Source organism: Wyeomyia smithii, chromosome 2 (genome assembly GCF_029784165.1).
Source record: "Wyeomyia smithii strain HCP4-BCI-WySm-NY-G18 chromosome 2, ASM2978416v1, whole genome shotgun sequence".
In the NCBI taxonomy this organism is placed as follows: domain Eukaryota; kingdom Metazoa; phylum Arthropoda; class Insecta; order Diptera; family Culicidae; genus Wyeomyia; species Wyeomyia smithii.
This window is the reverse complement of record NC_073695.1, coordinates 74,628,319-74,639,522: the sequence shown is the minus strand read 5'-3', so window position 1 is coordinate 74,639,522 and position 11,204 is coordinate 74,628,319. Positions and strand designations below refer to the sequence as shown.

Here is an 11,204-nt window from a genome sequence, read left to right as displayed (position 1 = left end):
TTTTTATGAATTACTGTAAGAAGGCCTCGAAAATTCCGAATGAATGATCAAGAAAAGAATACGGAAACATTTCCTCTCCCTGGCTCCACTGATATTTCCGAAGCTCAATTCTATTGGTTTCTGTCGAAGAGAGGGTGAGATCGCAAGCGCTCTGAAGCATTGAAAATACTATCGCATGTCACTGGTACTAGTGCCCAATGAAATTTGCCTTATATTTTTGATGTTTATTGATTTTATTGTAGCGTATAACTAAACTTTATTTTTTTTTCCGTGTTGGGTATTTTCGTCACTGCGACCAATTTTTTGATATTTTGTGACATATTCCCCCTTTTTAATTTTGCTTAGTCAGGATAACGTATCACTATTGGAAGTGGTCGTTATAGTCTGGCCAATAGCATTAGTCCAGTCCGGTATTATACTTCGTATGAAGCGCACAACCGTACTGGGATTTGTTCTCCAGATTTCAGAGGGTTCCAGAAGACCTCTCTCGAAGAACTTATATCTTTTGATAAAAATTGCCGGACATCGGCATAACAGATGTTCCGAGTCTTCTTTTTCCATGCCACATACTCGACATGTATCATCTTGAAGTTTTTTCATAACCTTCAAATGATAACGGCTCGGACAATGCCCTGTTATTAAACCAGTATACGTGCTTAGATCTTTTTTTGAAAGATCCAGTATTTTACGAGTCATAGAAACGTTCGGAGTGATGAACCGTTTCGACTGCCTACCGATGAAGGTGTTTGTCCAGTTGGATTCCACTTTCAGAGTTTCCCATGCTTTTAGTTCCATTCTAAGGGAACAAGCGGATAGACCACAGAAGGGTTCTGGTCCTATGAACTGATGAGACGATCCAAGTCTTGCCAATGCATCGGCTCTTTCGTTCCCATCTATTCCACAGTGACCAGGAACCCAGTATAAGTCTACTTGATTATTACAACCCAGTGTTTGGAGTGATTGAACACACTCCCAAACTAGTTTTGATGTGCATGTCGCAGACTTCAAAGCCTTCAACGCTGCTTGACTGTCGGACATCATGCAAATGTTTGAGTGTCTGTATTTCCTGCGTAGGCATATTTCAGAACATTCTAGTATTGCTTGGACTTCAGCTTGGAAGACAGTTGGCCATTGGCCCATTGGAACTATTCCTGGCCCATTGGACAGGTCTATTCCTGGGCCAGTTACTCCTGCTCCCACTCGATTGTTCATTTTTGAACCATCTGTGTAGAAAATGATTGATCCTGGGCGGAGATCAGGACCACCGCGTTCCCAAACATCACGCTCAGGTTCAAACATTCGAAATCGTCTTTCAAAATTGTATCTTTTCTCCATCCGGTCTTCATTGTTTATCACTAGGGGATTGATACGAATAGTTTTTAGAATACCTAGATGACCCGTTAAATCACCCTCAAAGAGCCTTAATGATCTTTTGATCCGTAAGGCACTCTTTTCGGCTTCTAATTGTATGAATTGATGCAGTGGAAGCATAAACAGTAGAGCTTCCAATGCCTTGGTGGGTGTGCTTCTCATTGCACCCGTTATTGAGAGAGCGGCTAGCCATTGAAGTTTTTCCAACTTATCTTGAGCACCTTTCTCCCTTGTTTTTGTCCACCAGACTAGTGAAGCATAGGTAATTCTGGGTCTCACTATAGCCGAATATATCCAATGGATCATTTTCGGTTTGAGTCCCCATTGTTTACCAAAAGTTTTATTACATATCCATAGAGTATTTGTAGCTTTTTTTATTGCCTGCTCTAGATGTGTATTCCAGTTAAGTTTTTTGTCAAGAGTTACTCCAAGGTATTTGACGTTATTTGAGAGTTTAAGAAGCTCACCTTTTAGCATAATATCATTAAGCCTAGTCTTTTTTCTACGTGTAAATGGGACGATAGTGGTTTTTGAAGGATTTACATTTAAGCCTTCCCTATCGCACCACGAGGAAATAATGTTTAAGGCAGTTTGCATTCGGTCTGTGATGATATCATCATACTTGCCACGAACAATAATGACAATATCATCAGCAAATCCAACTACTTCAAAGCCTTCTTTCATCAATTTTTTTAGAAGATCATCAACTATTAATGACCACAGCAGAGGAGATATCACCCCTCCTTGTGGGCACCCTTTTATAGCTGTTACACTTATATTAGAGCTACCAAGGCTTGCTGCTATTTCTCTTTTTGATAACATCCGCTTATCCAATGAATAATGCAATTGTCACAACCACGTTTCTCCATTGCAGCAGCCATTGAGTCATGAGACGAGTTATCAAATGCCCCTTCAATATCAAGGAACTCCGTAAGGGAAATTTCTTTTGCAGCAAAAGATTTTTCTAGTTTTGTAACTATAGTATGGAGTGCAGTTACCGACGATTTCCCCTCCTGGTAAGCAAATTGGTATTTACTAAGAGGAGTTTTAGAAAGATATGATGATTTGATGTGCTCACCGATTATTTTTTCCATTGTTTTGAGAACGACTGACGATAAGCTAATTGGCCTAAAGGATTTTGGCAGAGATTTGTTCCTTTTGTTGGCCTTAGGGATAAAAATAACCCGTACTTGTCGCCACGCTTCCGGAATATAGCCTAGAATTAAGCTGGATTGAAAGAGTTGTGTTAGAATGGGCATCAGAACTGTTTTACCTTTCTGTAGTAGTACCGGATACATTCCGTCTCTACCAGGTGACTTGAAGGGTTCAAAGGAGTCTATTGCCCATTCAACTCTACTTTCGGTAAAAATTTGGTTGGCCAAAGTAATTGCATCATCCCTAGTTCTTACTAGCCCAGTCATCGTATTCACTGTTTCGTGAATTTCTGTCCTGGTTATAAGATTTCCAGTACTTGATACAGATGTACTTTGGTCTTCACTTGAGTTAATGATCGACCCAGGAAAGTGTGTTTTCATCATTAACTCTAATATTTCTCTAGCAGAGCTAGTACAAGAACCATCTTCTTTTCTTAGAGTACCCAACTCATTTGAGTGATCTTTCGCAAGGATTTTTTGCAGCCTGGCGACTGTTGGAGTATTTTCAATGTTTTCACATGTATGCAGTGAATCCTTTTAGATCTTCTTATTTCTTTATTATAGGCGGTGAGGGATTGCTTGTATTCGTCCCACTGTTGGGTTCGTTTAGCCCGGTTGAAGAGTTTCCGAGTTTTTTTCCGAAGTTTTTGTAGAGATTGATTCCACCAATTTATTTAGTTTCGACTACGTAAAAAAAAACCATTTATTCATTTGGTGATTTGGTAATCAACTCTAACCAGTCTTAATAATTTTAAATGGTTAACACAAAACAGTACCCTCATTTTTTGTTTCAAATTTTAAACTGGTAATGTTGTATTGATTTTTTTTTTTAATTACTTTCTAATTCTATAATTTTATTTTATTTTATTTTCGCTCATTTTTTAAATTTAAAAGTTTTAACTGCTAACGTTCTGTTCCTGAACGTTAATACAAAACCTCGAATATCCATGTCAATTTTAGACTTTTTCCTTAATGGTTTTCTCGATTTGCTAACACGGCTGTTTGTTTTCGATTATTGGTACCGGAAGAGTTGTATTTTTTTTTTCATCTGATCAGGTTGGTCTTTTTAATCAGTTTTATACATCATTTATTTACATTTTGTGACTGCTGAATATTGAAAATTTGGGATTAGTTAGGCGCTGATGACTGATATTACATTGATCTCGCTACTTGTCAACAGATGGCGCCAACAGTTAGTGCTGGCCTATTCTGACATACACATACCTAAAACGTGATGAACCATGACAGACATATGGTAAACAAAATTACGATCATTTGCAGGAAGTGATAATTTTCTCATTTCATTAAAAACAATGGCGACTGAAGCGCATCGAGAGTTGAAAAAGTTTACGGAGATACTGCTTTAAGTGAAACAATGTGCAGCAGGCTTGTGAACGGTCAAAACTTTCGTTTCATTCGTTTCTTTAGTATACTTCGCAGTAAGCTTTGCTCGTAAATGTAGAACGACCATTGCAAACTGTTTTCAAAGCTACAAAAACGTGTTCGAAATTATTTTGAGCCAAAGAAATCGTTTTAGAACCGTACCACATTCTAAAAGAAATAATTTTGTCAAAGACACTATACTTCTATCTGCCTATTGGAATGGACTTTTGTGGAGTTTTCTGTAGGTAGCCGCTAAAAATAATTTTTTTAAATGTAACATTCAATAGTGATTTTCCACAACTTTACAATGTGTGGAATGTTGATTGCTAAAACAAACAAACCATTTCATCGAAGAAAGTTTGTTTATCTTTCATATTATGGGACGATCTATTGATGATGTCACGCAAAATTTGGTAAAAATTAACTCCCCCTCTCCCCCTTGTCACAAGATGTCACAACTTCCTTGACCCCCCCCCCTCCCCTTAATTACGTCACGTTAGTAATGCATTTTTTTTTAATAATAACGATTTTACTAAAAGAAAAACGGAAACTAATAGGAAAAGAAAATTATAGAAGATAACTAGAAAAGGCGTTTAGTTCTTAGTCCAAGGATGCTGCTGATGGAGTCGCCTATCGACGACATAGAAAGCCAAGACAGTAACTGCAGCACCATTGCTGATTTTTGAAAGACCATCAATATTTAGTTCCTCTTCTTCAATCAATTCGCAATCCAAATCTTCTCCACATGTTACAATAGCCAAGCATTTTTATTTACGTTTTGTCACAATTTTTGTATTGATTGGATTGAGAGACACTAAAAATTAATGAAATTGCGAAAATGAACATGCACGGTAAAACAGAATTAACGAACATTATGCTTTTTAAGCGAGAAAAAAAATTGTCATTTATTTTATCTTAAGCAAATCTTAAGCAAAAAAAGGGATCGTAGAATATAAATGAATGATGCAAATATCATAAATAGTTCTGACAATTGAGTATTTTCTGGGGTACTCTAGGAAAAACTCCGCAAAAGTGAAATTTTAAAATCTTCTCCTTTGAAATCTTTTGACACTTTGCAACCGCTGCTTGATTTTTCTAGTAGTAGAGCTCTTTTAGGTATGATTTGCAATAATTAACGCACACTTGATATATTGCGATGAAAACTTCAGACAAATTTTAAGAAGACGACCAATACCACAACTGCACCTGTCAAAAGTACATGCAAAAGTTGGGTGCTGCGAAATCATATCAACGTTTCATGAAATTCGAGCCTTTTTAATAAGTCTGAAGCCTTATGCTATGATTTCAATTAAAAATTAGTGGTGTACTATAAATTACTGATTTTTTTTTTAACAAGCATACATCACCTCTCAACTTCAACTTGTTTGTTCAAATTTCACCTCACTGAGATAAAAATACTCAATTGAAGTAAGATAAGGCAGTTGTTTCGAGGGCAGATTCAGTAAAATACAAATAAAACTCTATTATTTCTGTTCTAGATGAAACAATTGAACGGAATAAAAAAAGTCATTCTTTTTTGCTTAAGAATATTCCGCTCCGGATTCATCTTTGAGGGACAGATTATATGTTGTTATTACCGAAGATCAATTGCAGCTTCCTACATTAATTTGCCACCTCAATTCGCCTCTTCCACCTCATTAGCAAACTCACAATAGTGGACCGTCATCCCGTAAAGCACCAGTAAAACAAGAATTTTATTGCTTTCTCCGACTTTTTGTCCACTTGGTTAGGCATCAACGTAACTCGTCATCTTACAACATTACCCGCGAGGTTATATGTGTCCATCAGTTGTCTTGAGGTCGCAACCAAAGAACAACCAGAGCGGAAAGCAAATGTCCGCAGCGCCTACGTGTGATAAATAGTGGATTCCGTGCACGCAAAATCGTTAGTCAGTGTTGGACTGCCATCCTCAGCGCGTTTAGCTAGTTCGAAAGTGCAAGTTTATCTCTACAGCAACAGCAAGATGTACAAAGTGGAAAGCAATTTTTATTCGGTTCCCAGCCTCGACAAATCTCCGGCATCATATGATAATCAAGTAGCTGAGTTGAGCGATTTTTACAAAAAGATCGCACAGGAAGAATTACGCGAGGACGACAGCACTCGTGAAAAAAGTCTTCAACAGATGCGAGATTGGATCGCAAAGAACCCAAACATCAGAAAATGTCGCACGGATACTCCGTTTTTACTGCGGTATCTTCGTAGCAAGAAATACTGCATCAACACGGCTACCGAAACGCTAGAAAAATATCTCGCCGGACGCGTGCTGCATCCCGATTGGTTTAAGAATCTAGACGTTCAGGACCCTGAGCTAGGTGCTTTGGTAGATTCAGGCTATCTCTTCCCCTTATTGGAACGCGACAGCCAAGGTCGTACATTAATTTTTAACGACACGGCCCAGCTAGATCCTACCAAGTATACGGCCGCACATGTCACGCGCATCCATTTGTTGACCAACGAAGCTTTGTACGATATGCCCGAGGTTCAATGCGCTGGTGTGGTCATGGTTTATGATCTGTCTGGAATGAGTCTGGCACAGTTGAGCTTAGTATCGTTGAATGAAATCCGTATATTGGCCGGATATCTGAACAATGGAACTCCGATGCGTATACGAGAGTTCCACTTTGTCAACACCCCGAGTGCTACACTAACTATTGTTAACTTCGCGCTACAGTTGCTGAGTGAGAAGCTGCGAGAACGTGTTTTTGTAAGTATCAACTTTTTTGTTCCATGATTTCATCTGTTAATTTTGCTTTTCCTCATCTGCAGTGCCACAAAAATTTTGACGAACTATACACGAAAGTAGACAGGAATCTGCTGCCGAAGGAGTTTGGTGGTAAAAGCCCCAAGGCTGAATATATTGCTGCCTTCAAGCAACACTGTCTGAAGTTACGTGATAAACTGAACAATAGCGATCTCATGGATATCGAGATCAGTAAAGATTCTAAATACTGGCAGGAAAGTCATAGCGCAGAACTGGAAAGCGGTGCGATCGGTAGCTTCCGGCAGCTGGTTGTCGACTGAGAATATCAAATAACTTACATTTTAGTATTTGTTTTACAAAAAGGTTCTTTTTTTGTTGTGTGATGATAAGGTTTGAATGCTCAGTTGTTGAGGATGAAGGTGTTTCTTCACGCGCTGATGTTCTTTAGTACAAGAAATTATGGTCTGATTTTTCCCCTTGCACATTTTCATTATACAACTATTTCGAGTGTGTGTTAAAAACTGCAAACTTTAGTGTTTGCAGTATAATCGTTTGGTTACCAAAAACAGTTAAATAAATGTGTGCGAGATTTCGAAATTACTAAAACTTGTGTATCTCATTTTGCCAGTAAGCTACTTTCGCTTTCCCTTATCGGAACATTTACTTGTTCAGCGTTGGATAATTTATACTCAACTAATACAATAATCATAAATTAAATAACAAAATCAAATATCGGCCAGCACCCGTTTGCTTCGTGATCATGATTATGCTAATAACCGACACACAAACCTCTGCTAAATTGCCTAAATGTATGCAGTGCGATGCGCTAGTTTCGAATTGCACTCAAAACATCGAACGTAGGTTTCTATGTCTTGCGCGGTCATCTTCCAAAGACGATTCAGTTCGGCCGTATATCAAGAACGTAGTAACGTTTCGTAATTAGATACTAGCAGTGCGTCTTGAACTGTCCTACAGATCAGACGTTTTTTCGGTTGCTTGCGGACTGGTCTTTGACTGCCTATAGCTTCAAAGTTTGTGTTTTGTCAGTGTGTCTTTTAAAGACTACCTGAAAGTTATTTCCCATCAGTCTTTCTCAAGACTACCTACTTTTGAATTTAACATTTGTTTTAACTTTTTTCGTATCACCTGAAATGGCTGGACGGAAAAAGAAACCTCGCATCGCTGCGGGGAGGAAAAGAGAGGCATCTCTTTCTGACACATTGAGTGTCTGTAGTGACAATCCTTTTGATATTTTGCCTGAGCAAGAAGCTGGTGAAATGGAAGTTATTAATAATGAAACTATACAAAATATAAAATCTTTAAAAAAGGAGAAAGTTCCACCTATTGTGGTAACTATTTCTTCTGAACTTAATATATTCAAAAAGGAACTTTCAACGTTTGTTTCTGACGTTAAAGTTACCTATCAGATTGGCCGTAGAGGTGAATGCCGCTTATTAGCCGACTCAGTAAAGGGTCGTGATCGTCTTGTTCAGTATTTAACTGACAAGATGTACAAATTTTTTACATACGACACCAAGAACGCCAAGCCGTTCAAGGTTGTCTTGAAAGGTCTCACCAACGATCAAACCGTTGATGAGATCAAACTTACTTTAACAGAATTACTTGGCATAGCCCCTACCCAAGTAGTTCTAATGAAACAAAAATCACGAGGCGGAAACAGTCAGAAAACTGGAATTTCCCTTGTTAATTATTTAATTTATTTCAACCGCAATGAGGTTAACAACTTAAAATTTTTTGAAAAGGCACATGCTTTGTATAATAAACATGGACCAAAAATGTCTTAATTGTGGAGACTCTTCTCACAAAAAGGACACATGTCCTGTGAAAGAGAGTAAAAATTTTCGCTGTGCGAATTGTAACGGCAACCATATGTCAAATTTTTATCAATGCCCAGTCCGTTTAGCAATTGTTAAGGCAAGGCAAGGTAAACAAAATTCAATTTCTCAATTAAAACCAACTTCAAAACAAAATTCTCCAAGCGTGCCAGTGACGCATAGTTTACCTACTCCTTTGCATACCCGTTTAACATATGCACAGGTTACAGGTAGTTCGAACATTCTACCGCCTAATGTTGGTAGTTCGAAAATGACCGCTAATATGGGTAAGCAAAACACGCTAGAAAATAATTGTACACCTATTACCCCAGCTAATATTGCTACCGAAAATATTTTTTCTAATGTCAACTGCCTGGGGCCTATTACGGCAGGTAAACTTTCTTTTTTGCAACAGGCAATGTTCGATCTTATGAACGCCATGCTGCAGGCAAAATCAATGTTTGAAGCCATTCAAATAGGCACAAATTTTACTATTAAAATTGTTTCTAATTTAAAATTTAGCAATGATTTTAAATAAAACAATTAAAATATTAAATTGGAATGCTCGCTCATTGAAGGCCAATGAGAATGAGCTTTTTAATTTTTTACAGTAAATAATGTGCATATTGCAATTATTACTGAAACATTTTTGAAACATAAAATTAAAATATGATCCCAATTACGTGGTTCATAGATATGATAGGAGTCAGGGTTCCGGCGGTGGAGTTGCAATTGTTATTCATCGCCGAATCAAACATCGTGCTCTTCCCCATCTTGAGACGAAAGTTATTGAAACTTTGGGAATTGAAGTTCAAATTGAACTTGGGATTTTATTCATTGCCGCAGCATATTTACCATTTCAATGCACACGCGAGCTCAAAAATTATTTTAAAGGTGATTTACAAAAACTCACCAGAAATCGTTCGAAATTTTTCATAATCGGCGATTTTAACGCTAAACATCGTTCATGGAATAATTCTCAAAGTAATTCCAATGGCAAAATTTTATTCAATGATTGTTCTTCAGGATACTATTCTATTTTGTCTCCGAATAGTCCTACATGGTTTTCTTCTGTAAGAAACCTTTCAACAATTGATTTGGTGCTAACAGATCAAAGTCATGTATGTAGTGTTTTGATCACACATGCTGACTTTGATTCTGACCATCTTCCAATAACTTTTTCCTTATCACATGAATCAGTTTTAAACCCTATGAGCTCCGTTTTTAATTATAGCAAGGCTAATTGGGAAAGATACAAAACTCATATTGAGAGAAATTTCAATAATGAGCTTGATTTGCAAAACGAAGTGAATATTGATTCCGCTTTGGAAGCATTAAAATGTGCAATTGTTGATGCCAGGAATTATTCTGTTCCAAAGGCTCAAGTGAAATTTGATTCACCAATAATTGACGAAAATCTTCAACTTCTAATTCGTTTGAAAAATGTCCGCAGACGTCAATATCAACGTTCTCGTGACCCTGTTTTTAAAACTATTTATAAAGATTTACAGAAAGAGATTAAACATAGATTTACTCTTCTGAGAAATCAAAATTTTGAGACTAAAGTTGAAAAATTGAAACCATATTCAAAACCTTTTTGGAAGCTGTCGAAGATTCTTAAGAAACCTCCAAAGCCTATTCCAGTTTTAAAAGATGGTGAACGTTTTCTTGTATCCAATGAACAAAAGGCTCAAAGACTTGCTCAGCAGTTTGAGAGTGTTCATAACTAAAATTTGAATGTTGTGAGTCCAATTGAAAATGAAGTCACACGTCAGTTTGATTTAATTTCTTCCCAAAATTTTTTACCTGCAGAAATAATTGAAACTAACTTGAATGAGATTAAATCAATTATTAAAAATTTCAAAAATATGAAAGCACCTGGTGACGATGGAATCTTTAATATACTAATCAAACATCTCCCTGAGAGCACAATGGGATTTTTAGTGAAAATTTTCAATTGCTGCTTCAAAATTGCATATTTTCCCAAATTATGGAAAAATGCAAAAATTACTCCAATTTTAAAACCGGATAAGAACCCACAGAAGTTTCAAGTTATCGACCAATCAGTTTGCTTTCTTCAATAAGTAAACTGTTTGAGAGAATTATTCTTAACAGAATTCTTAACCTCAAGGTTCGGTCTTGGGTCCAGTCCTGTACAACATATTCACTTCAGATCTTCCTGATTTGCCTCCAGGATGCACAAAGTCATTGTTCTGCGATGACACAAGCATTTCCGTAGAAGGAAAAAGTCTTCGTGTCATATGCAGTCGATTGCAGAAAAGTTTAGATATTTTTTCTTCCTACTTGCAAAAGTGGAAAATCTCTCCCAATGCTTCTAAAACTCAAATGATAATTTTTCCGCATAAGCCTAGGGCTTCTTTCCTCAAGCCAAACAATAATCACGTTGTCAAGATGAATGGGGTTATTTTAAGTTGGTCTGACAAGGTTAAGTACTTGGGACTAATTTACGATAAAAAACTTATTTTCAAAGAGCACATTGAGAGTATACAAGCCAAGTGCATCAAATATACGAGATGTTTATATCCTCTCATTAACAGGAATTCTAAACTTTGTTTAAAGAACAAACTTTTGATTTACAAAAAAATTTTTAGACCAGCAATGCTTTATGCTGTACCGATCTGGTCAAGTTGCTGTTCAACAAGGAAGAAAACGCTCCAAAGGATTCAGAATAAAATTCTGAAAATAATTTTGAAGCGTCCTTCTTGGTTTGGTACACTC

General features: G+C 37.1%; 1 protein-coding gene across 1 annotated transcript; it reads left to right on the top strand.

Moving 5' to 3' along the window:
- Positions 1–5,832: 5,832 nt before the first annotated feature.
- LOC129724181 (clavesin-2-like) lies at positions 5,833–7,212 on the top strand. The gene is made up of 2 exons (XM_055678865.1): positions 5,833–6,633; positions 6,696–7,212. Exons 1-2 carry the CDS (start codon positions 5,893–5,895, stop codon positions 6,948–6,950), a joined length of 996 nt encoding a protein of 331 aa, XP_055534840.1. The 5' UTR covers positions 5,833–5,892; the 3' UTR covers positions 6,951–7,212.
- Positions 7,213–11,204: the final 3,992 nt, after the last annotated feature.